Source organism: Oncorhynchus masou, chromosome 11 (assembly GCF_036934945.1).
Source record: "Oncorhynchus masou masou isolate Uvic2021 chromosome 11, UVic_Omas_1.1, whole genome shotgun sequence".
Taxonomy (NCBI): Eukaryota; Metazoa; Chordata; class Actinopteri; order Salmoniformes; family Salmonidae; genus Oncorhynchus; species Oncorhynchus masou.
The window spans coordinates 23,698,502-23,725,881 of record NC_088222.1 but is presented as its reverse complement, the minus strand read 5'-3'; the positions used below and the strand labels follow the sequence as shown (position 1 = coordinate 23,725,881).

General features: G+C 43.2%; 2 protein-coding genes across 4 annotated transcripts in view; one reads left to right on the top strand and one right to left on the bottom strand.

The window, feature by feature from the left end:
* Positions 1-1,602: 1,602 nt before the first annotated feature.
* LOC135548359 (zinc-binding protein A33-like) lies at positions 1,603-8,170 on the top strand. The gene is made up of 6 exons (XM_064977881.1): positions 1,603-2,381; positions 2,866-2,961; positions 3,110-3,343; positions 3,991-4,013; positions 4,116-4,231; positions 5,490-8,170. Exons 1-6 carry the CDS (start codon positions 1,749-1,751, stop codon positions 6,032-6,034), a joined length of 1,647 nt encoding a protein of 548 aa, XP_064833953.1. The 5' UTR covers positions 1,603-1,748; the 3' UTR covers positions 6,035-8,170.
* A 2,078-nt stretch (positions 8,171-10,248) lies between these two features.
* Positions 10,249-27,380, bottom strand: part of LOC135548358 (bone morphogenetic protein 1-like) — a 55,431-nt gene continuing 38,299 nt past the window's right edge. For 2 of the 3 annotated variants that reach the window (XM_064977878.1, XM_064977880.1), the window contains 7 exons: positions 16,457-16,620; positions 16,028-16,208; positions 15,768-15,893; positions 13,801-13,928; positions 13,177-13,390; positions 11,269-11,519; positions 10,249-11,113 (listed from right to left, as the gene is read on the bottom strand). In XM_064977878.1, the coding sequence (XP_064833950.1) occupies positions 10,979-11,113; positions 11,269-11,519; positions 13,177-13,390; positions 13,801-13,928; positions 15,768-15,893; positions 16,028-16,208; positions 16,457-16,620 (1,199 nt within the window). In that variant the 3' untranslated portion in view covers positions 10,249-10,978. The remainder of the gene's footprint in view (positions 11,114-11,268; positions 11,520-13,176; positions 13,391-13,800; positions 13,929-15,767; positions 15,894-16,027; positions 16,209-16,456; positions 16,621-27,380) is intronic. The other variant, XM_064977879.1, reaches the window with a different exon arrangement.

Genomic DNA, 27,380 nt, shown 5'->3' with positions numbered 1-27,380 from the left:
ATTTATATAGCCCTTCGTACATCAGCTGATATCTCAGAGTGCTGTACAGAAACCCAGCCTAAAACCCCAAATAGCAAGCAATGCAGGTGTTGAAGCACGTTGGCTAGGAAAAACTCCCTAGAAAGGCCGAAACCTAGAGAGGAACCAGGCTATGAGGGGTGGCCAGTCCTCTTCTGGCTGTGCCGGGTGGAGATTATAACAGAACATGGCCAAGATGTTCAAATATTCATAAATGACCAGCATGGTCAAATAGTAGGTCTGGGACAGGTAGCACGTCCGGTGAACAGGTCAGGATTCCATAGCCACAGGCAGAACAATTGAAACTGGAGCAGCAGCATGGCCAGGTGGACTGGGGACAGCAAGGAGTCATCATGCCAGGTGGTCCTGAGGCATGGTCCTAGGGCTCAGGTCCTCCGAGAGAGAAAGAAAGAGAGAATTAGAGAGAGCATACTTAAATTCACACAGGACACCGAATAAGACAGGAGAAATACTCCAGATATAACAGACTGAACCTAGCCCCCCGACCCAAATTATTGCAGCATAAATACTGGAGGCTGAGAAAGGAGAGGTCAGGAGACACTGTGGCCCCATCCGATGATACCCCTGGACAGGGCCAAACAGGAAGGATATAACCCCACCCACTTCACCAAAGCACAGCCCCCACACCACTAGAGGGATATCTTCAACCATCAACTTACCATTCTGAGACAAGGCCGAGTATAGCCCACAAAGATCTCCGCCACGGCACAACCCAAGGGGGGGGGGGGGGGGAGACAGGAAGATCACATCAGTGATCTGTGTATGTGTATAATAAAATTTGATTTGATAAATTCACACACTTCTATTGGAAAGTTCAGTTATGAAAAACCTGTTTGGGTACTCACATGAACATGGGTGTAGTTGGCTATAGCTGACTGGAGCTCCAGATGTGCGAGTACACACTTCAAGGTACTATTTAAGCACAGTTGGCTCCCACACTTAGGAGTTTATAGAGAACAGCCATCACTGTTCACTTATATATTTTTTTATACATTTTCTGCCAGTTGATTATATATTTTGTCAGTGATGTTACAGTATATGGCTCTTTGAAATAATTTAATACCATTGTTTAGTGTCATGCAAAATGTAGGTTGTTTTCCAGCCAGCTAAAGAAAAAATAGAGCACATCTGTTTTGACTCAAAGTTTTCACATACAGTACTGTAGGCCTAAACACACACACACACACACACACACACACACACACACACACACACACACACACACACACACACACACACACACACACACACACACACACACACACACACACACAAACACACACACACACACACACACACACACACTAGGGATTAACTGATTCCCATAACTAAGCATTATAGTAAAGTGGATTATTCAAAATGCTATTCTGCTCAAGAAGCAGGACTGCACTGCAGTTACCACCATAACTTCTCTACACAAACAATCAGAGCACAGAATGACCATGGCTGGCCTGCCTTATTTTCCTGACTGTAGCTCTGGCGTCAGAGGGGGAGTTTACAAGGGGGCCCACAGAGCACCCCTGCCTATCTGGGATGGAGCAACAGAGAGGCCGCCTCCTCACCAGCCCCTTCCTTTCCCACAGTCAACAGGAAGACTGAGCTGAGTCAGAGCGAAGACCAGACAGAGAGGACCCAAACGCTCAGGAGAAGGAGGACGTTTCAAAAGCTTCCAATCCAGCACAAAAAAAACGATAAGTCTGAAAGAAGGAATGAACATAAGGAGTAAGAATCACAGAGAGGTGGAGAAACTCCAGTTAACGTCTCCACACAGCGTCGAGGTGGAGAAATCAGACAAGAAAAGTTCCAAATACAGGGAGGGGGAGCTTCCAATGCAAACTACAAAGGAAAAGCAGAGGTCGTCCAGTATGGCTGGGCAAGTATCCAAGAGCTCAGCACAGCGACTCAGCCGAGACCTGACCTGTTCTATCTGCCTGGACCTCTTCAAGCAGCCTGTCTCCCTGCCCTGCGACCACACCTTCTGCCAGGCATGTATCGCTGGCTACTGGACGGGCCCCAGAGGCCAGGTCCAGGGGGGGTCCGGATCCTGTCCCCAGTGCAGGAAGGTCTTCCCTGGCCAGAGCTACCGGCCCAACCGCATCGTGGGTAACATAGTGGAGAGCTACTGCCAGGGCCTAGAGGAGAGAGAGGGGCTGCTGGGGGACATGGGCGTACCAGAGAGGAGCCTTGCTCCTGCTCCTGCCCCGTGCTGTGGCCGGCACCGAGAGGAGCTAAAGCTCTACTGTGAGGAGGACCAAGAGCTGTTGTGTCTGGTGTGTGGACTCTCTCAGGAGCACCGGAACCACAACATGGTGTGTGTCCATGAGGCACAGCAGAGATACAGGGTAAGTCCAAATTCTATTTGACTTGTGTTGCCTTGTTACACTCTTACATTTTTCAAAGAATGCTAGTAAAAGGCTTAGCTCAGAGTTGAAAAACAACTAAACCAAGGGTCCCAGTTGCAGGGAATATTGAAGACAGGTGGTGCTATGGACTGAGCAGTAGAATTTTGCTTGGTAGGAATTGAAGTTAAAAAAAGTTGATTTGATCAAATGTTGCACAAAAAAAACAAAGTGACTTGACATCAACAACTACAATGTCAATGACTTGTCACATCACTTTACGTGTCACTTTTTTCTGTAAGACAAACTGTTCATTATTCTCCCCACATTCTCTTGTTAAGAGTTGCATCTGGATTGTTTCCCATAACATTCATATTCCAGCCCCACTCCAACAGCAGATTACTGTACTTACTGTAAGGCCTGGTGTAGAGAACAGAAGCCTGATGCCGACTTTGAATCATGCTGCTACTTTATTCTGGCCATGCAGGCGTCTCTCAGCAGTTCCATGGACTCTCTGAAAGGGGAGCTGAACATAGCCCTGCAGTGTGAGAGAGAGACTGAAGACGAGGTCAAGAAGCTCAAGGTGAAACGCTCAAGTATCTACAGCTTGTAACAATCTGTACATTGCACTTAAACCTTGAGTGTCTCATAAACCTTGACCCTCTTGAACTAACTGCCATTGCTAATGAGCCCCCCCCCCCCTAAAACCCCACACATTTCTGTCCCCCCAGGAGCACACGGCAGACCTGAAGCAGCGCATCGAGGCCCAGTTCAGCGACCTGCACCAGTTTCTGTACCAGGAAGAGAAGCTGCTGCAGGTGAAGCTGAAGACAGAGGAGCGTAGGGAGCTGATCAGGCTGGACGAACACAAGGCCCTGCTCTGTGTGGAGGTCTGCCGTCTGCAGAGGGCCCTGAATGAGATCGAGGACAAGCTGAGGGAACAGGACCCCTTTACATTGCTGCGGGTGAGAGACAGGGTAATTCTAGGCGGGTGGAGTTTCACATGAGAAGTAACTCAATGAGCCTCCTTGACGGGGGAATGGGAAAAATATGTCTTTCACACTGAAAAGTTTTCGGTTAGATTTTATGTTATTTTGCTTGTGCTGTTTGAAAATGATGTACTGGATGGGAGGACAAAACTAGCTTGCACACATCTAGACATTTACATCTGCTGTAATAAGTTAGTAAGTAATCATTCTAGGCATTCTACAGGAAGGTCTTTCTGATAGCAATGAGTAGAGTAGTACTTCATTGATCCCAACTTGGGAAATTCACTCAGCATTATCCTTGATTAGGACAAGACACTTATCAATGACAAACACATAACATATACACAATGGCCCTCCAGAGTGCAGGGAGGGACCCTTCAGGGTGGAGCACAGGCAGGATGTGGGCCCATGACCTCACTCCTGGTCAATGGTGAGGATAAGGAGATTATAGGGAAAGCAGGCTCAGATCCAGGGACTTTCCCCCAACCACTGGGAGATCCCACAGGGCCGGGATAGCGTGAGCTCAGACACTGATGTCATGTGGAAAACAGCTTTCTCTCATTTTACCCACTGCCAAAACTAATCAGCACACTCTCCCCTCTGTTTTTCCTGTCTCGTCCCAGAATATCAAGACCCTGGTCCAGAGGTGAGTGCGTGATGGGACGTGGGACGTTTTAGATTATTATTCCATAATGGAGTTTTCATGTTTCTGATATGTATTGTCTGAAGCTTGTGTTGCCTTTGGCAGGCCGACTCCCAAGTTTGAAAAGCCTACTCTCACGGTCCCCAGCCTGTGTGAGGGTCGGTTCGCAGGGCCCCTGCAGTACCGAGTGTGGAAATCACTGAAAGGAAGCATCTACCCAGGTACTGTACGGCATTAACCTTTAGAGTGGAGGCTTGCTGAGGGGAGGAAGGCTTATAATAATGGTTGTTATGGAGTCAATGGAATGGTATCAATCACATGGAAGCCACGTTTGATACCATTCCATTGACTCCATTCCAGCCATTATTATGAGCTGTCCTCCCCTCAGCTGCCTCCACTGAACCGTTAGTAGAGTGACTGACAATTACAGCACTCAGGAGCAATAATTCAGGAGCTTTCAGCAACTATTTTCCTCTGCAACATACATGAATTGCCCAGAATTGACTACTTGACAGTTGTTTTGTTATTTAAAATGGAAAGTTGGATCTGCTACTGAGAATTATACTGTGTTCACATTGTCAAATCAAATCAAATTTGATTTGTTACATACACATGGTTAGCAGATGTTAATGCGAGTGTTGCGAAATGCTTGTGCTTCTAGTTCCGACAATGCAGTAATAGCCAACGAGTAATCTAACCTAACAATTCCACAACTACTCTCTTATACACACAAGTGTAAACGGATGAAGAATATGTACATAAAGATATATGAATGAGTGATGGTACAGAACGGCATAGGCAAGATGAAGTAGATGGTATAGAGTACAGTATATACATATGAGATGAGTAATGTAGGGTATATTAACATAAAGTGGCATAGTTTAAAGTGGCTAGTGATACATGTATTACATAAAGATGGCAAGATGCAGTACATGATATAGAGTACAGTATATACATATATATATGAGATGAGTAATGTAGGGTATGTAAACATTATATTAAATGGCATTATTTAAAGTGGCTAGTGATACAATTTTTTTACATCAATTCCCATCAATTTCCATTATTAAAGTGGCTGGAGTTGAGTCAGTATCTTGGCAGCAGCCACTCAATGTTAGTGGTGGCTGTTTAACAGTCTGAAGGCCTTGAGATAGAAGCTGTTTTTCAGTCTCTCGGTCCCTGCTTTGATACACCTGTACTGACCTCGCCTTCTGGATGATAGCGGGGTGAACAGGCAGTGGCTCGGGTAGTTGTCGTCCTTGATGATCTTTATGGCCTTCCTGTGACATCTGGTGGTGTAGGTGTCCTGGAGGGCAGGTAGTTTGCCCCCGGTGATGCGTTGTGCAGACCTCACTACCCTCTGGAGAGCCTTACGGTTGTGGGCGGAGAGCCTTACGGTTGTAATGCTTTGTATCTGTGTCATGGCATGTAAAATCATACAATACCTAACTTGACCAACTAATTTTCCCTTATTCTCAGTTCCGGCCGCCATCACCTTGAATTCGAGCACGGCCAACCCCTGGCTTAGCCTGACCTCCTCCCTCACCTGTGTCCGCTACCAGACCTTCAACCACTCTGTCCAGGACAACCCCAACCGCTTCAATGCTGCCCTGTCTCTACTGGGCAGTCAGGGCTTCACCTACGGCCGCCACTACTGGGAGATAGAGGTCTACAGCAGCACTGTGTGGACCGTGGGTGTGGCTAGAGAAACTGTATCGAGGAAGGGAGTAATCAAAGCCTTGCCGGCCAATGGCTTTTGGACCCTGTCCCTGTCCTATGGAATACAGTACATGGCCTGTACATCGCCCCCTACTGTGCTTTCACTGGAGGAGCCTCTGGCTAGGATAGGGGTATATCTGGATTATAAGAGGGGTCTGGTGTCTTTCTACAATGCAGAGAGCATGACACATCTCTATACGTTCCGTGAAACGTTCACAGAGACGTTGTACCCCTACTTCAATCTGGGATTCCTGGATAAAGTGCATGAGAATGAGCCCCTCAAAGTTTTCCTTCCCAAAATCTGACAGATGCGGCACTTATCTATTCCCCACAAAGCCTGAGGCCATCCTTACACTGGTGTGGTGTTAAAATACCCTCAGAATCTAACTGTTAGATTATAAGCTATATATATTATATTATATATATTAAATATAGATATTATATTGTTTGAGATGTTAGAGAGAGTAAGCAGGCCAACTGTAAATAATACATTTTTCAAATGTAATCTTGATGTGGGCCAGAGCTTCACCATCAAGGTTTGTTAAATGTATGTATGCGCAATAACCTTTTGCAGTATTACAGTGTAAATTGTACGTGACTGGCGTAAACAGAATGATGAATACAAAATTGCCTTATCGTGTACAATGTAAGGCAGTTCAATATTTGGAGACATAAATGGGCCAACTATTTTAATAAGTCATCTTCAATGCATGATAATAATCTTTGAGTGGATTGTGGATATCATCAGTATTTCAAACGTTCACCTCACAATACTGTACCATTCAAAATAAATAAGAATTTGTTTTGTGTCTCTGTGTTGAAATAGAACCTGATATTTGATCTGGACAGTCTCAGCACAAACAGTAACAGGCATAAACACACTTCTGCATGGTGGATTTGTGCATATCAGAGCACAGGAAAGAGGAATCTCATTAAGAGGTCATTTGGAAAGAGTTTTCTGTGTGGCTGTGTCAGTCTTTCTTCCTGTGATCCTTTTGGTTTAGCCTACAGTAAATTGAACCGAGCTGAGTAATGCGTCAAAAATATTGGAGTAAAATTGATGGACCATTTCCAAGAAATCCCTGACTAACCAAGAAAGAGAGGGAGAGAGCGAGCAGTTTAAACCTGCACAGTGATTGTTTTGTGTGTGTGCCATTAGCAGTAGCACTTTGAGGAAAACATTCTCATTCCACCATGCAGGCTGATACAACCTACACACATCAGGAGTGGTCCCGTGTGACTCAGTTGTTAGAGCATGCCGCTAGCAACACCAGGGTTGTGGGTTTGATTCTCACAAGGGATCAGTATGAAAATGTGTCTTGAGTATTTGGACAAATTCACTTTTCAGTGAATTAAAGTGGTATTTTTTGGTCCCATATTCCTAGCACGCAATGAATGCATCAAGCTTGTGATGGATGCATTTGCAGTTTATTTTAGTTGTGTTTCGGATTATTTTGTGTAAAATAGAAATGAATGGTAAATAACGTATTGTGTCATTTTGAAGTGCCTTTCATTGTAAATAAAAACATAATTTGTTTCATAACACTTCTACATTAATGTGGATGCTACCATGGTTACAGATAACCATGAATAATGATGAGTGAGAAAATGAAAGAGTGATAAATATCAAAACCTCCAAAAAATGTTAACCTCCCCTGTTATTGGTAATAGTGAGAAGGTAGCAAGTTTTGGGGGTATAATCTTTGTGCCTCTGTAACTTTCACACTCATTATTTAGGATTGATTCAGGACAATACATAATCATGATAGCATCAACATTAATGTAGAAGTGCTTGTAAACATATTCTATTCTTATTTACAATAAAAGTGACTCCAAAATGACAAAATACATATTTACCATTAATTTCTATTAGGCACAAAATAATCTGAAACACAACCAAAGCAAACTACAAATGCATTCAACAAGTTTGTAGAGTCACAAGCTTGATGTAGTAATTGTGCGCTAGGAATATGGGACCAAATAATACAATGTTTGACTACTTTAATATGTTATAAGTGAATTTGTCCAAATACTTATGACACCTTCAAATGGGGGGACTAGATACATTAAGTGCTTCAATTTTTAAACGGTAAATGAGATATGTATGAAAATACCCTCAAATAAAAGGTGACATTCTGAACTGTCACCTCATATTTAACATTTGATCTTAAATCCAAAATGGAGTGTAGAGCCAAATGAAATGTTTTAGCTTCACTGTCCAAATAAATACAGTTGAAGTCGGAAGTAAACCAAAAACCACATACACCTTAGCCAATGCCACGCCCTGGCCATAGAGAGGCTTTTTATGCAGCTGTCTATCGTTGTCTCTAATTGAGAACCATACTTAGGTACCCTTTTCCCCCACCTGTTTTGTGGGAAGTTAACTTTAACTTTGTTCAGGGCACATAGCCCAAAGCGTCACGGTTTTGTTCTTTGTTTTGTCGGTGTCATTTTTAATAAAAAGAAAATGTACGCTTAACATGCTGCGCCTTGGTCCAGTCCTTCAGCCAGCCGTGACAGCCAAATACATTTCAACTCAGTTTTTCACAATTCCTGACATTTAATACAAGTAAAAACTCACTGTCTTAGGTCAGTTAGGATCACCACTTTATTTTAAGAATGTGAAATGTCAGAATAATAGTAGAGAGTGATTTATTTCAGCTTTTATTTCTTTCATCCAATTCCCAGCGGGTCAGAAGTTTACATACACTCAATTAGTATTTGGTAGCATTGTCTTCAAAATTATTTAACTTTGTCACGACTTCCGCCGAAGCCGGGCCCTCTTCTTGTTCGGGTGGCGTTCGGCGGTTGACGTCACCGGTCTTCTACCCATCGACGCTCCACTTTTCATTTTCCATTTGTTTTGTCTTGGTTTTCCGCACACCTGGTTCACATTCCCTCATCTGACTAAATGTATTTTACCCTCTGTTCCCCCCATGTCTGTGTGTGGAATTATTTTTTTTTTGTTACGTGTGGTTCGCACCGGGTATGTGTTTGACCCGTGTGTTTTGTTTATTGTACAGTTTGTGGACTTTGGGCGTTATCGCTATTTTCCTGGGGCATGAATAATGTGCACCTGTTATTACCCATCTCTGCTCTTCTGCACCTGACTTACCTTCAACCAGTTGCGCACATCGTAACAAACTTTGGTCAAATGTTTTGGGGAGCCTTCCACAAGCTTCCCACAATAAGTTTGGTGAATTTTGGCCCATTCCTCCTGACAGAGCTGGTGTAACTGAGTCAGGTTTGTAGGCCTTCTTGCTCGCACACGCTTTTTCAGGTCTATCCAGAAATGTTCTATAGGATTGAGGTCAGGGCTTTGTGATGGCCTCTCCAATACCTTTGCTGTCCTTAAGCCATTTTGCCACATCTTTGGAAGTATGCTTGGGTTCCTTGTCCATTTGGAAGACCAATTTGTGACCAAGCTGATGTCTTGAGATGTTGCTTCAATAATTTCCCTACCCCATGATGCCATCTATACCAGTCCCTCCTGCACAAAGCATCCCCACAGCATGATGCTGCCACCCCCGTGCTGGTGTTCTTCGGCTTGCAAGCCTCCCCCGTTTTCCTCCTAACATCATTATGGCCAAACAGTTCTATTTTTGTTTCATCAGACCAGAGGACATTTCTCCAAAAAGTACGATCTTGCCCCCATGTGCAGTTGCAAACCGTAGTCTGGCTTTTTTATGGAGGTTTTGGGGCAGTGGTTTCTTCCTTGCTGAGCGGCCTTTCAGGTTATGACGATATAGGACTCGTTTTACTGTGGATATAGATACTTTTGTACCTGTTTAATCCAGCATCTTCACAAGATCCTTTGCCGTTGTTCTGGGATTGATATGCACTTTTCACACCAAAGTACTTTAATCTCTAGGAGACAGAACGCGTCTCCTTCCTGAGCGGTATGAAGGTTGCATGGTTCCATGGTGTTTATACTTGCGTACTATTCTTCGTACAGATGAACGTGCTACCTTCAGCGTTTGGAAATTTATCCCAAGGATGAACCAGACTTGTGGATGTCCACAATTTTTTTCCGAAGGTCTTGGCTGATTTCTTTAGATTTTCCCATGATGTCAAGCAAAGAGACCCTGAGTTTGAAGGTAGGCCTTAAAATACATCCACAGGTACACCTCCAATGGACTCAACTGATGTAAATTAGCCTATCAGAAGCTTCTAAAATCATGACATCATTTTCTGAAATTGTTCAAGCTGTTTAAAGGTTCAGTCAACTTAGTGACCCACTGACCCACTGGAATTGTGATACAGTGAATTATAAGTGAAGAAATCTGTAGGTAAACAATTGTTGGAAAAATTACTTGTGTCATGCACAAAATACATGTCCTAACCTACTTGCCAAAACTATAGTTTGTTAACAAGAAATTTGTGGAGTGCTTGAAAAAACAAGTTTAATTGACTCCAACCTAAGTGTATGTAAATTTCCGACTTCAACTGTACGTAAGGGAGTCTTTATTTGGGACAAATCATAAAAACAATTGGAAAAGAACAGACCACCACCTTAATCTACAGTTATCTATATTTATTAGCCTAGCCCTTGAAAAGAATACCAACACATGTTCACTTTTCTTCTTCTGCTAACATCAATCATGTGTGTGTGTGTGGGGTGGGGGGGGGTCATCCCAGTTCTGCATTGCAAGACCATACTAATTACAACTGTGTGCTTAAAACAAATTTCCCCAGTTCTATCCGTCTTTCCTAATCATCAATGTGCAACCCTCAATGATACACATGTATAGTGCCAAGATTTAAGTCAAGAGTAGATAGACATATTTAGGAACCAAGGCAAGGTGGGAAGGTTATCTTCCCAAGAAGTTAGGGCTCAGCTGGATTTCAAGTTAGGAGGTGGTTGGGGAACTTGGAAGGTGGTTGGGGAACCTATTCCCTAAAACCCTGATAATCCTGTATCCTATATAGTTATACCACCATCCCACTGATCCTTACAGACCTGTGGGATCCTTTTTGTTATCTTGAGGAAATGACAAACTTTTGGGGAATTCATTTCAGATCTCCCACACATATCCACTCTCTCATCCACCCTCCCTAATCTAAATGATACAAACTTGAAAACGCTCTCTACTGCTGCATGGCTTGACTCCTTACAGCTGGCTTTGGGCAGAGTGGGGTATGGGGGGGGGGGGGGCAGCTATCCAAGCATCCGCTCCTCTTAGGGAACTGGGAGTGTCAACACTTTGGGGTGCACAGTCTCCTCCTCTTAAGTCTTGGTAAAGAGGGGCTCACTTGCTTGTGTGCAATGTGTCTTGGAACTTTGTGCTCATGTACCGTACATGGAAGCCCTTCTTATTGATGGTATCATCAGAATGGAACTTTATAACAATGGCATCCCCAGCAGAGTAGATTTCCTCAGGAGGCTGGAAGATAAATAAAAGAGAGAGAGAGAGAGAAAGATTATCTTATACCTCTACATTTAAGTAGGCAGACACCCCTGACATTTTGTGAATGCACTATATATGTACAGTAGTTGTTACAGTCTAGTAGGTGTACTGAAACCTTTTGTTGTCCTTACCCCAGATCCACAGTAGCGACCAAGCCTTGGGGCCTTGACATCAGCACCATCAAATAGTTCAATGTAGTCATAGCCACAGTCTGCCTCTTCCTCAATCTCAAAGGTTTGGAAGATGAGCTCTACTCCATAGCCCTTCTCAGCGGATACCACCCACTGGCAGTCAGACGCCCCTGGGTAGTTGTTATCCCCAAACTGGGCATGCGAATAAAGATCTTTGGTCTTGACCTCAGCTTTCAGGGTTCCTCCACATTCTGAGAACTCACAGCCACAAAAAAAGAGACAGAGCCTCAGAGAAGGAACTCATTGAGATATGGAATGTCCAATTTATCAACAAATAATTGTCTGAAAAGCAGTGTTTCTCCTCTACATTCCATGTGGGATTCTATAACATTATACCCATCTGAAAAAGCTGACCTGTTGTCCCTTTGTTTTCTTTTTTGAAAGAGACCAAAAACCACAAACCCAGGTGGCAACATGGGCATTGTCACCCCCAATCATACTAATGAATTCATATCTCATTATTCATGGGTCCTGACAAAAAAATGTAGATGCTGTCACACTGCCTGCTGAATCACACATTACAAACATAATGTACTGTATGTTAGGGATAATATAATACCAAGACAAGATGAGAATCAAAAACCAGAGACATTGACATCAGCATACAAGAATACATTTGCATCAGTAGACAAAGAGAGATAATCATTAATGATGGAGGTAAACAATGGTCCCAGGATCAAATCCTTGTTGCACATACTTTTCAACCTCCCAGTAATTAGAGTTGTCTTTGGGAAAAAGTAAGCCTTTTTGATTGATCTGAGGGACAAAATTAGTCCCAACTGGATCAAAGGCCTTGGTAAGATGAATGAATACCACTTAACTGGTCTGCTGGAGTTAATGGATTATTATTATTGTTACGCTCCCCAGTTTCTGTGTTGTGGGTTTGTATGTGTGTGTAATTCAGGAAATGCCTTCCTGGAATCCTAAAGCAGCTGATTGGTCGACCCCATCACTGATTGGAGCTCTGACCCCTCCACCTCATCAAGGGAAACAGCTGTCTCTTCAATTAAAAATGCCTTCTCCAGCTTGGTAAAAGCCAGTGTTCCTCCCTCAGGGAGGAGAGCTTATTTTTATGTCCTGTGTTGGTTGTTGGTCAGTGAAAGTTTTGTTATTATTTTGTAGCCACTCCTTCAGAGGTTTGTGTATGCCAAAAGGACTTAGTGTTTTTGGTTCATTGAAATTGTTCACGTAAATTATTCCGTTTCATTTGTTTCCAGGGGGGGAAGAGGAACGCACCTTGGGAGTATTTGGGCAAGAGGCATACGGGCATACATAACCCATAGTATTTAATCTGTCTATGCACGCTATGCAAGACCTGGGTGGACCACCCCATGTATTTTGGTTAGCGTGCCGGGTGGTGCTAAAGGTTAGGTAAGAAATGGAAAGGTAGGTAAGGTAGGAGGGGACTCCTTCATTTTACTTTCTTTGCTTTGGTTCCGTCCAGCCCCTTTTCCCCATTTTACCGTGTTAAGGAATATTAATTTCCCTGTAAACAGTATTTTTCTCTGCCTCTGTCATCCTTCCCAGCACCTACGATCACATACTTTTTCAATTCACTGGGAGTTGAGATGTAGCAGGTTGATGCGTTCCATCCTCCAAGAGGCATACGTAACATTTATTATCAATATCTTAAATGGGTTATGGCAGTGGATTGACCAGACCTACATGGAAAAAGGTTGAATAATGTATTATACAATGAATATTAGTTGACTATTCTCATCTCTCTGAAATCAAAACAACATGTTAGCAGTTCAACCATATACCTGTGTGCACCAATGAGCATTATCCATTTCAATCCTTTTCTTTCTGGTATCACAAAATGCTAATGCTAGTATATGTGTCACCCACCTGCACTGTGTGAAGCCTCAAAGCCTCTCTTCTGGACTGAGTTATCAGAGAAGAAGCGCATAAACATCTCGTTGCCGCTGGAGATGACTGGCGAGGGTTTCTTGATGCCACAGAAACGTCCCAGACTGGGGGCCCGGCCATCCTGCCCATCGTAGATCTCCAGGTGGTCGTAGGCACACTCCAGGTGAGCCTCCATGTCGATCTCATTGAAAACCTTTAAAAGTGAATGTAGATTCAGTGAGATCGGTGGTGAGCTATTAACAACAGTAATAATCTACATGACCCATCTTCCACTAATGACTATGTACCGTTATAATGTAAATTGTAAGCATTACAGGTGTCTTTAAAACTATGCTAATCCCTACATATATTTACATTTCTACCTCAATTACCTTGTACTCCTGCACATCAACTCAGTACTGGTACCCTGTGTATATAGCCAAGTTATCGTTACTCATTGAGCATTTATTCCTAGTGTTTATTATTTTTCTATTATTTCTCTCTCTGCATTGTTGGGAAGGGCCCGTAAGTAAGCATTTCACTGTTAATCTACACCTGTTGTTTACGAAGCATGTGACAAATAAAATTTGACTTGGTTTGATCATGACACAGCAGTAAACATACGATTTTGATGCGGTGGCCTGGGGTGGTGGAGAGGGCCCAGGTACAGGCCTTCTTGCTGGGGTATTTGTCAGGCCAGTTGGGGCTGGTGATGGTGCCTAACACAATGCTCACCACATGATCACAGCCAGCTGAAAGATAAACATGGCTGATTCAATCAGTAATCTAAGAGGACATATCCTATCCCCAACTTTTTGATGTCATAATCCATGTAAAATAGGATGTCAATGGCTATATGTACAGTGCCTTGCGAAAGCATTCAGCCCCCTTGAACTTTGTGACCTTTTGCCACATTTCAGGCTTCAAACATAAAGATATAAAACTGTATTTTTTTGTGACGAATCAACAACAAGTGGGACACAATCATGAAGTGGAACGACATTTATTGGATATTTCAAACCTTTTTAACAAATCAAAAACTGAAAAATTGGGCGTGCAAAATTATTCAGCCCCTTTACTTTCAGTGCAGCAAACTCTCTCCAGAAGTTCAGTGAGGATCTCTGAACGATCCAATGTTGACCTAAATGACTAATGATGATAAATACAATCCACCTGTGTGTAATCAAGTCTCCGTATAAATGCACCTGCACTGTGATAGTCTCAGAGGTCCGTTAAAAGCGCAGAGAGCATCATGAAGAACAAGGAACACACCAGGCAGGTCCGAGATACTGTTGTGAAGAAGTTTAAAGCCGGATTTGGATACAAAAAGATTTCCCAAGCTTTAAACATCCCAAGGAGCACTGTGCAAGCGATAATATTGAAATGGAAGGAGTATCAGACCACTGCAAATCTACCAAGACCTGACCGTCCCTCTAAACTTTCAGCTCATACAAGGAGAAGACTGATCAGAGATGCAGCCAAGAGGCCCATGATCACTCTGGATGAACTGCAGAGTTCTACAGCTGAGGTGGGAGACTCTGTCCATAGGACAACAATCAGTCGTATACTGCACAAATCTGGCCTTTATGGAAGAGTGGCAAGAAGAAAGCCATTTCTTAAAGATATCCATAAAAAGTGTTGTTTAAAGTTTGCCACAAGCCACCTGGGAGATACACCAAACATGTGGAAGAAGGTGCTCTGCTCAGATGAAACCAAAATTGAACTTTTTGGCAACAATGCAAAACGTTATGTTTGGCGTAAAAGCAACACAGCTCATCACCATGAACACACCATCCCCACTGTCAACCATGGTGGTGGCAGCATCATGGTTTGGGCCTGCTTTTCTTCAGCAGGGACAGGGAAGATGGTTAAAATTGATGGGAAGATGGATGGAGCCAAATACAGGACCATTCTGGAAGAAAACCTGATGGAGTCTGCAAAAGACCTGAGACTGGGACGGAGATTTGTCTTCCAACAAGACAATGATCCAAAACATAAAGCAAAATCTACAATGGAATGGTTCAAAAATAAACATATCCAGGTGTTAGAATGGCCAAGTCAAAGTCCAGACCTGAATCCAATCGAGAATCTGTGGAAAGAACTGAAAACTGCTGTTCACAAATGCTCTCCATCCAACCTCACTGAGCTCGAGCTGTTTTGCAAGGAGGAATGGGAAAAAAATTCAGTCTCTCGATGTGCAAAATTGATAGAGACATACCCCAAGCGACTTACAGCTGTAATCGCAGCAAAAGGTGGCGCTACAAAGTATTAACTTAAGGGGGCTGAATAATTTTGCACGCCCAATTTTTCAGTTTTTGATTTGTTAAAAAAGTCTGAAATATCCAAGAAATGTCGTTCCACTTCATGATTGTGTCCCACTTGTTGTTGATTCTTCACAAAAAAATACAGTTTTATATCTTTATGTTTGAAGCCTGAAATGTGGCAAAAGGTCGCAAAGTTCAAGGGGGCCGAATCCTTTCGCAAGGCACTGTAAATAGTGGATGGATAAATATGGATAGGTACATGTATGAACAGAAATAGCTATATGTAAATGTATGGATAAATCCATTAAAATATGAGTTATTCTGTACCTTCCTTGCAGTCATGTTTATTGTCATGCAGCACAAAGCCACCACGACACTGACAACTGTAGCTCCCGAAGGTATTGACACACTCTTGTTGGCAGCCTCCATTCTCCTTAGAGCACTCGTCCTTGTCTGCATGGGAACAGAACATTGTCAGAAATTGCTAAACCCACCTACAGTAAACCCTTTGACACTAGACTGTTCGAGCCATTGACCATATACTTTAAATATATGTTTGATGCAAAAAAAAATGTTTCAAGGCTTACCAGAGAAGAATTGGGCTTTGAAGCCTTTCTTTGACACTGTGTTGTCTGATTTGAACTCAATGCGCATGTTGTTGTATTGGGAGGTGACGGTTTCTGGTTTCTCAGTTCCACAAAACTTCCCATGAAGCCTGGAGTCAGCGGTCAGTCCACTCCTCACCTCCACATAATCATATTTACACACCTGAGGGAAGAAGAGACCACATAGGACATGTCAGACACACCTCAAGAGGAACTGGAGCAAGTACTATGGAATAACTCCAAGTAAACCACAGCGCACACACACACCGGCTTACAGGACTAGACAATAATTTCCCTCATGAGCAGAGATCTTCGTGGTCACCTTCACTGTGAAGTCATTGTAAATGCCCATTCCTGCCCACTCACAACATCTGTAAGCGTTATAGGGTGTTCTCAGGCTATACTGCTTACATCGTTGCCCTCGGTCTCAAAGACATCAAACAGCAGGGTGATGTGGTAATGTGTGGGGGCCACCAGCTGCCAAACACAGTTCTTGTTGGGGGGGTATTCTTTGGGCCAGCCGGGGGTGTTGATGGAGCCATTAAGCTTGGTAATGAAGCCTCCACACGCAGCTGCTGGGGGGATACAGAGCTGACATTAGGGGTGGCCACGAGGCAACACAACTCAAACCACATAACAGTTATAGTTTAGGGAAGGTGGAGAGGTAGGTTGAACTTGTTCACAGTTCAATAAAGTATGAAGCACGTGAATGTGACACAATGTCAAAATACTACTCCCTATGTTTCAAACTGCAACATTAATTAAGCAAATAAAAAAGTCAGGTCATACCTATGTAGTCCTGTTATGAAATATGTACCAGGTTTTGAATCCAAGCTCTACAAAATGGAATAATCATCCACTAAGTACAGCAATTAAGAATAACCACATTTCGAGTGGCAGTAGGAAATAAAAAAGAAAGTGACAGGTTTATACCACACAAAGTGCAATCATGTCGTCTTAACAACAATGTCATCTCAGATTTTCAAAATATGCTTTTCAACCATAGCAAAACAACCGTTTGAATTGAGGTTTGTTCCACCTCCTCATTAATTCACAATTGAGGCTTTATTGAGCCGGGGACAAACTTCTCTCTTCAACAAGAGCCCAATCAATTCCACAGTGCTTCCCCAGATCAAGTATGAAGACATTACGCATCTCCAGTCAGAACAGGCTTTGCACAAACTTTTCCCCCCAGCACATTATCTGGCTGGCACCCAAATTGCCTTCATTGTTTTCCTTACAAACTTTGGACATATATGCGTTCCTATCAAAGTAAGTGGCTTATTTTCTGTACATCGTGTTGTCATTTCTACTGTAGCACACCATTTGTATGTATGGATCACATGTATGTGCTAATGCTAAGCTATTTGCTGGTTATGTGTGGCGCCATTTTGTTGACATCATACACTGCATTCTGGATGTCACATGAGCGTCTGTCAGACCAAAGATGTTATAACAAGGGATAGTTCACTCGACTGACTTATGGTGCTTTCAAGACAATTGGGAACTAAAAAAACTACTAGGTTAAACCATGACATCAGTGATCTACAGGTCGGAAGGTCAGAGCTCTAGAAAGAGGCCCAAGTTCCCGAGTTGGAATCCAGAGAGACAATCCCAGTCGGAGGTTGTTTTTTTCAAAGTTCCCAGCAGTGATGTTGGAAGTCAGAGATTTACGAGTTCCCAGTAGTTTTGAACACACCATCAGATTGTAATGGTGCCAGTTCAGACCCCCCTAAGGGGTTTATTTTTATTTAGTGTATAAACCTATCCTGTGTTTGCCCCCAATTTATTGATTAATCCCCCATGATAGTAATATTTTCTGCATCATATCCCCCCACAATACATTTCTACCCCCATGGATTTGAAAAAACACCCACAAATGAAATGAACCCCCCCCCCCCCCCCCACAAATCCCATTAAAATGGTTTCATCCTTGTTTAGCTTTTGTGATATGATTAGGCTAGGCAGTAGGCTTGTATTTGGTGTGATGATCTGTGAGGTGATAACATTTTACTTGTGTTGCGATTTGTCAAAAACAGTAAACGACTTGTCAAGTCATGTGCTCCGGTTCTTGTATACACTGTAACAAGTACATAGAAGATTTGTAATATGCTGAAATGTGGCTAATCTAAATTCATATTTTTCAGACAATGGGCACAGCCATTTTTGATGTTGTTTATTTGCGTCTTATAGTGAATGGCATTCTGGGATGAGGGAGTTTTCACCAAGTCAAACGTAAACAAACATGGCTGCATTCATAAAGAATTTAGCTGCTGTTAGCTTAGCTGACACGCATCTCCTTTCTAAACAATATTACATTTCTCCCTTGTGTTCACCAGAGATGTGGTACATTGTAAACAAGTCGAGTGTTAGGTGTCTAACTTATGTTCTGTTTTTTGGTCAGTGCAACCTGTTATTTAGACTGGTTTATGTAATGAGTTTAGCTGTGGATGTGTTCCATGTGATGTTTGCATGATGACTTTCACATTTATCTTTTACAATAAAAGGTGAAATTAAGGAATAAAGTTGTGAAGACCTTTAATTCCCATCAGCACAAAACATTGTTTAGATGCTTTTCAGACAACAATGCTGTATAGACGCATTTGTTGCCTCATACGCTGTGTTTCTACTGTTCCAATTACATATTTGTGATCGTATGCTGCAGGGACCACTCAACAATGATCACAAATACGAGATCGTACAGGTCTAAGTTTTTTTTTTGGTTACTACATGATTCCATATGTGTTATTTTATAGTTTTGATGTTTCACTATTATTCTACCATCTAGAAAATAGTTTTTAAAGTTTTTAAAATGCACAAAAACCTATGAATGTTTATTTTCGTACCCTATAATTTTGACTGCCTATAGGGTTATGGAATCACATTGTATTTATAAAACATGGTTTACATATTGTTAATGTAAACAATGACTCTATGTGGTTGTAATCCACTTATTTTAGGCCCTTCCCCTCAACAACACTAGAAGACGCCTGTGACAACTAACCATTTCAACTAACCATTTCTGTATTTTGTTTTAGAAAAACTGTATAACCGAACACCAAGCTAACTGCACTAACACTAGCCTGTCAAGCCTATAGGGTTGCTATTAAGTTAGCGGCTAACGTTAGCTGGTTCAATATTGAGTATGGTTCATGATTAGCTAGTATGACAATATAAAATACAGAGGATATATTATGTTACTGTACTTACATAACTTTCTAGTCTTTACAGCATCTGACTGAATTATTCATGTTTGCAGATGGATTATTTGTATTCATTTTTTCGCCAAGTTTGAAGATCAAATCACAATGTGTAATTTTTTGGGGATCTCCATCTCAGAATGCCCATAAGGATAACAGGTGTTGTGTCGGAGATCCATCGCCTGTGAAAATAGGCTACTTGCTGTTCACCCAAACCAACACCATTTCAGTTGGGAATGTCCGTTCTGCTCATTCTAATTCTAAGCGACAATGGCTGTGGTACAGTCTATGTATGTGTCATTTGGAGCATTGTACAGATAAGACAGAGTCATTATATTCTGACCTAACTCAAATTTAAATATCTGGCTGCGTCATTATGTATTTTGATAATTATTTATGACACAGTGAACTCTAGGTGGCAAAGCTAAAAGGGGAGAAGATCGGGAGAAAAAAGACGGATTGGATCCTGAAAAAGAGACAGCAATAATTGGTAAGTAGGTTGTTGTTAATCGATTGCAAATGAGCATTTGACAGTGTGCTGGTATTGTCATGATATTTAAAAAAAATATATACGACTCATAGCATGAGAACTTCAGAAACATAAAAATTGTATTAATGAGTTCATCTGACTCTGATAAGTAGAAAAACAACCGAAATCTCAAAATCTCTCAGTATTCCATTAAAAATGAATATCCCATAACAGGGTTGGGATCAATTTCAACTGAATGAATTGAAGATATTAAAGGGATAGTTCACTTGTTTACACCTTATAGTGAGATGGCTAACAAAAAACATATGTGGGAGATGGGGGAAATTAGACTAAATTCAATATTCATGCCCAAAATCCCCTCAAGTTAATATTGGCTATTTAAATCACTCTGAATCATGAATTACATTTTCTCCTGGCCCATAGACTACTTCCAGGGCAAGGAACCATCTGACTGGCTATAAGGTGTAAAAAAAAGTTAGCTATCCCTTAATTAATTTATAAATGAATCATTGCAAATATGGCATTAATGGTCAATGATTTGTTATTAAACTGAATCTAACAGAAGGTTCAGTTTTAGGATCACTATTGTTTTCACTATATATTTTACCTCTTGGGGATGTCATTCGAAAACATGATGCTAACTTTCACTGCTATGCTGATGACACACAACTGTACATTTCAATGTAACATGGTGACGCCCCAAAATTGCCCTCGCTGGAAGCCTGTGTTTCAAACATAAGGAAGTGGATGGCTGCAAACTTCCTACTTTTAAACTCGGACAAAACAAAGATGCATATTCTAGGTCCCGAGAAACAAAGAGATCTTGTGTTGGATCTGATGATTAATCTTGATGGTTGTAGAGTCTCAAATAAAACTGTGAAGGACCTCGGCGTTACTCTGGACCCTAATCTCTCTTATGACGAACATAGACAAACATATCAAGACTGTTTCAAGGACAGCTTTTTCCATTTACGTAACATTGCAAAATCAGAAATGTTGTGTCCAAAAATGATGCAGAAAAAATGAATCCATGCTTTTGTTACTTCTCGGTTAGACTACTGCAATGCTCTACTTTCCGGCTACCCGGATAAAGCACTAAAACTTCAGTTAGTGCTAAATATAGCTGCTAGAATCCTGACTAGAACCAAAAAATTGATCATATTACTCCAGTGCTAGCCTCCCTACACTGGCTTAAGGCAAGGGCTGATTTCAAGGTTTTACTGCTAACCTACACAACATTACATGGGCTTGCTCCAATCTATCTTTCCGATTTGATCCTGCCGTACATACAGTGGGGCAAAAAAGTATTTCGTCAGCCACCAATTGTGCAAGTTATCTCACTTAAAAAGATGAGGCCTGTAATTTTCATCATAGGTACACTTCAACCATGACAGACAAAATGAGAAAAAAAATCCAGAAAATCACATTGTAGGATTTTCTATGAATTTATTTGCAAATTATGGTGGAAAAAAGTATTTGGTCACCTACAAACAAGCAAGATTTCTAAGCTATCACAGACCTGTAACTTCTTCTTTAAGAGGCTCCTCTGTCCTCCACTCATTACCTGTATTAATGGCACCTGTTTGAACTTATCAGTATAAAAGACTCCTGTCCACAACCTCAAACAGTCACACTCCAAACTCCACTATGGACAAGACCATAGAGTTATCAAAGGACACCAGAAACAAAATTGTAGACCTGCACCAGGCTGGGAAACTGAATCTGCAAATAGGTAAGCAGCTTGGTTTGAAGAAATCAACTGTAGGAGCAATTATTAGGAAATGGAAGACATACAAGACCACTGATAATCTCCCTCGATTTGGGGCTCCACACAAGATCTCACCCCGTGGGGTCAAAATAATCACAAGAACGGTGAGCAAAAATCCCAGAACCACACGGGGGGACTTAGTGAATGACCTGCAAAGAGCTGGGACCAAAGTAACAAAGCCTACCATCAGTGACACACTACGCCGCCAGGGCGTATCAAATCCTGCAGTGCCAGACGTGTCCCCCTGCTTAAGCCAGTACATGTCCAGGCCCGTCTGAAGGTTGCTAGAGAGCATTTGGATGATCCAGAAGAAGATTGGGAGAATGCATATGGTCAGATGAAACCAAAATATAACTTTTTGGTAGAAACTCAACTCGTCGTGTTTGGAGGACAAAGAATGCTGAGTTGCATCCAAAGAACACCATACCTACTGTGAAGCACGGGGGTGGTAACATCATGCTTTGGGGCTGTTTTTCTGCAAAGGGACCAGGACGACTGATACGTGTAAAGGAAAGAATGAATGGGGCCATGTATTGTGAGATTTTGAGTGAAAACCTCCTTCCATCAGCAAGGGCATTGAAGATAAAACGTGGTTGGGTCTTTCAGCATGACAATGATTCCAAACACACCGCCAAGACAACGAAGGAGTGGCTTCGTAAGAAGCATTTCAAGGTCCTGAAGTGGCCTAGCCAGTCTCCAGATCTCAATCCCATAGAAAATCTTTGGAGGGAGTTGAAAGTCTGTGTTGCCCAGCAACAGCCCCAAAACATCACTGCTCTAGAGGAGATCTGCATGGAGGAATGGGCCAAAATACCAGCAACAGTGTGAAAACCTTGTGAAGACTTACAGAAAACGTTTGACCTCTGTCATTGCCAACAAAGGCTGACTAAATTCTTTTTTGCCCCACTGTACCTACAGGTACGCTATGGTCACAAGACACAGGCCTCCTAAATGTCCCTAGAATTTCTAAGCAAAGAGCTAGAGGTGGGGTTTTCTCCTATAGAGCTCCATTTTTATGGAATGGTCAGCCTACCCATGTGAGAGACGTAGACTCGGTCTTAACCTTTAAGTCTTTATTGAAGACTCATCTCTTCAGTAGGTCCTATGATTGAGTGTAGTCGGGCCTAGGAGTGTGAAGGTGAACGGAAAGGCACTGGAGCAACGAACCGCCCTTGCGGTCTATGCCTGGCCGGTTCCCCTCTATCCACCGGGATTCTCTGCCTCTAACCCTATTACAGGGGCTGAGTCACTGGCTTACTGGTGCTCTTCCATGCTGACCCGAGGAGGGGTGCGTCACTTGAGTGGGTTGAGTCACTGACGTGGTCTTCCTGTCTGGGTTGCCCTCCCACTGGGTTGTGCCGTGGCGGAGATCTTTGTGGGCTATACTCGGCCTTGTTGCAGGATGGTAAGTTGGTGGTTGAAAATATCCCTCTAGTGGTGTGGGGGCTGTGCTTTGGCAAATGGGTGGGGTTATATCCTGCCTGTTTGGCCCTGTCCGGGGGTATCATTGGATGGGGCCACAGTGTCTCCTGACCCCTCCTGTCTCAGCCTCCAGTATTTATGCTGCAATAGTTGGGTCAGTCTGTTATATCTGGAGTATTTCTCCTGTCTTATTCGGTGTCCTGTGTGAATTTAAGTATGCTCTCTCTAATTCTCTCTTTCTTTCTCTCTCTCGGAGGACCTGAGCCCTAGGACCATGCCTCAGGACCACCTAACATGATGACTCCTCGCTGTCCCCAGTCCACCTGGCCGTGCTGCTGCTCCAGTTTTAACTGTTCTGCCTGCGGCTATGGAACCCTGACCTGTTCACTGTGATTACTATTATTTGACCATGCTGGTCACTTATGGACATTTGAACATCTTGGCCATGTTCTGTTATAATCTCCACCCAGCACAGCCAGAAGAGGACAGGCCAACCATCAGAGCCTGGTTCCCCTCTAGGTTTCTTCCTAGGTTTTGGCCTTTCTAGGGAGTTTTTCCTGACGTGTACCTATGTGCTGTGCCACTGTGCTTCTCCACCTGTATTGCTTGCTGTTTGGGGTTTTAGGCTGGGTTGATGTACAGCACTTTGATATATCAGCTGATGTAAGAAGGGCTATATAAATCATTTTGATTTGAAAATTTGATTTGAATCTGATACGCTTTTCACCTAGCTTTTTTCCTTTAAAATGTTTCCTTTATTTCATTCTATGACCCCCAAACCCAACACCTAACTGTTCTGTGCTCTTTATCTTCAATTTGTGCAACAAAGGGACAAGTGTGAACCCCAGTCTGAGGTCCTGAGCAGGTTTCATCAATGATCTCTGTACTTTTCTCTGTTTATCTTTGCCTCGATCGTGACTAGTCTCGCAGTTCTTGCCACTGAAAAAATCCCCACAGCATGATGCTGACACCACCATGCTTCATCGTAAGGATGGTGCCAGGTTTCCTCCAGACGTGACGCTTGGCATTCGGACCAAAGAGTTCAATCTTGGTTTCATCAGACCAGAGAATCTTTTTTCTCATGCTGTGAGAGTCTTTGGGTACCTTTTGACAAACTCTGAGCATGCCTTTTACTGAGGAGGGGCTACCATCTGGCCACTACCATAAAGGCCTGTTTGGTAGAATGCTGTAGAGATGGTTATCCTTCAAGAAAGTTATCCCATCTCCACAGAGGAACTCTAGAGCTTTGTCAGAGTGACCAAGGGTTCTTGGTCACCTCCCTGACCTCCCTCCCCCGATTGCTCAGTTTGGGAGCCAGCTCTAGGATGAGTCTTGGTGGTTCCAAACTTCTTCCATTTAAGAATGATGGAGGCCCCTGTATTCTTGGGGACCTTCAATGCTGCAGACATTTTTTTGGTACCCTTCCCCAGATATGTGCCTCGGCGCTCTATGGACAATTCCTTCAACCTCATGGCTTGGTTTTTGGTCTGACATCTTATATAGACAGGTGTGTGCCGTTCCAGATCATGTCCAATCAATTGAATTTACCACAGGTGGACTCCAATCAAGTTGTAGAAACATCTGAAGGATGATCAATGGAAACAGGATGCACCTGAGCTCAATTTCAAGTCTCATAGCAAAGGGTCTGAATACTTATGTAAATAAGGTATGTTTTTTTAATTTGTAACACATTTGCAAAAAATTATAAAAACCTGTTTTCACTGTCATTATTGGGTATTGTGTGTAGATTGCTGAGGAAAATGTTTAACTTAAACCATTTTAGAATAAGACTGTAATGTAACAATGTAATGAAAATGTAGCCTACAGAGGATGAAGACGTACAGTACTAAGCACTATTTTGCATACAATGGGCACCATTTCTCCATCCTCCAACCATGACTTATGCTCCACAGTAAGCATCTGGCACATTGATGTCCAAGTGATAAAGAATATCAACATTTAGTTAGAAGACAGGGACTGATGAGTGCTTTTCAGCTACACTAGTGTCAATATTGGGATATTTTTCTCCTGAGAAGCTCATTATCAATTATGACAATAGCAAAGATAATGTGTCCAAGATGGCGTAGCAGTAAGACTGCTGAAACCTGCTCCTCTTATTCTCTGTCCCCAATGCTCTAGGCGACCAGTTTGATAGCCTTTAGCCGCACCCTCATACTACTCCTTCTCTGTTCCGCGGGTGATGTGGAGGTAAACCCAGGCCCTGCATGTCCCCAGGCACCCTCATTTGTTGACTTCTGTGATCGTAAAAACCTTGGTTTCATGCATGTCAACATCAGAAGCCTCCTCCCTAAGTTTGTTTTACTCACTGCTTTAGCACACTCTGCTAACCCTGATGTCCTTGCCGTGTCTGAGTCCTGGCTCAGGTAGGCCACCAAAAATTCTGAGATTTCCATACCCAACTATAACATCTTCCGTCAAGATAGAACTGCCAAAGGGGGAGGAGTTGCAGTCTACTGCAGAGACAGCCTGCAAGGTAATGTCATACTTTCCAGGTCCATACCCAAACAGTTCGAACTACTAATTTTGAAAATTACTCTCTCCAGAAATAAGTCTCTCACTGTTGCCGCCTGCTATCGACCCCCCTCAGCTCCCAGCTGTGCCCTGGACACCATTTGTGAATTGATCGCACCCCATCTAGCTTCAGAGTTTGTTCTTTTAGGTGACCTAAACTGGGATATGCTTAACACCCCGGCAGTCCTACAATCTAAGCTAGATGCCCTCAATCTCACACAAATCATCAAGGAACCCACCAGGTATAACCCTAACTCTGTAAACAAGGGCACCCTCATAGACGTCATCCTGACCAACTGGCCCTCCAGATACACCTCCGCTGTCTTCAACCAGGATCTCAGCGATCACTGCCTCATTGCCTGTATCCGCTACGGAGCCGCAGTCAAACGACCACCCCTCATCACTGTCAAACGCTCCCTAAAACACTTCTGTGAGCAGGCCTTCCTAATTGACCTGGCCCGGGTATCCTGGAAGGACATTGACCTCATCCCGTCAGTTGAGGATGCCTGGTCATTCTTCAAAAATAACTTCCTCACCATTTTAGATAAGCATGCTCCGTTCAAAAAATGCAGAACCAAGAACAGATACAGCCCTTGGTTCACTCCAGACCTGACTGCCCTCGACCAGCACAAAAACATCCGGTGGCGGACTGCAATAGCATCGAATAGTCCCCGCGATATGCAACTGTTCAGGGAAGTCAGGAACCAATACACGCAGTCAGTCAGGAAAGCTAAGGCCAGCTTCTTCAGGCAGAAGTTTGCATCCTGTAGCTCCAACTCCAAAAAGTTCTGGGACACTGTGAAGTCCATGGAGAACAAGAGCACCTCCTCCCAGCTGCCCACTGCACTGAGGCTAGGTAACACGGTCACCACCGATAAATCCATGATTATCGAAAACTTCAACAAGCATTTCTCAATGGCTGGTCATGCCTTCCGCCTGGCTACTCCAACCTCGGCCAACAGCTCCGCCCCCCACCGCAGCTTCTCGCCCAAGCCCTTCCAGGTTCTCCTTTACCCAAATCCAGATAGCAGATGTTCTGAAAGAGCTGCAAAACCTGGACCCGTACAAATCAGCTGGGCTTGACAATCTGGACCCTCTATTTCTGAAACTACCCACCGCCATTGCCGCAACCCCTATTACCAGCCTGTTCAACCTCTCTTTCATATCGTCTGAGATCCCCAAGGATTGGAAAGTTGCCGCAGTCATCCCCCTCTTCAAAGGGGGAGACACCCTGGACCCAAACTGTTACAGACCTATATCCATCCTGCCCTGCCTATCTAAGGTCTTCGAAAGCCAAGTCAACAAACAGGTCACTGACCATCTCGAATCCCACCGTACCTTCTCCGCTGTGCAATCTGGTTTCCGAGCCGGTCACGGGTGCACCTCAGCCACACTCAAGGTACTAAACGATATCATAACCGCCATCGATAAAAGACAGTACTGTTCAGCCGTCTTCATCGACCTTGCCAAGGCTTTCGACTCTGTCAATCATATTCTTATCGGCAGACTCAGTAGCCTCGGTTTTTCGAAGGACTGCCTTGCCTGGTTCACCAATTACTTTGCAGACAGAGTTCAGTGTGTCAAATCGGAGGGCATGCTGTCCGGTCTTCTGGCAGTCTCTATGGGGGTGCCACAGGGTTCAATTCTCGGGCCGACTCTTTTCTCTGTATATATCAATGATGTTGCTCTTGCTGCGGGCGATTCCCTGATCCACCTCTACGCAGACGACACCATTCTATATACTTCCGGCCCATCCTTGGACACTGTGCTATCTAACCTCCAAACGAGCTTCAATGCCATACAACACTCCTTCCGTAGCCTCCAACTGCTCTTAAACGCTAGTAAAACCAAATGCATGCTTTTCAACCGATCGCTGCCTGCACCCGCATGCCCGACGAGCATCACCACCCTGGATGGTTCCGA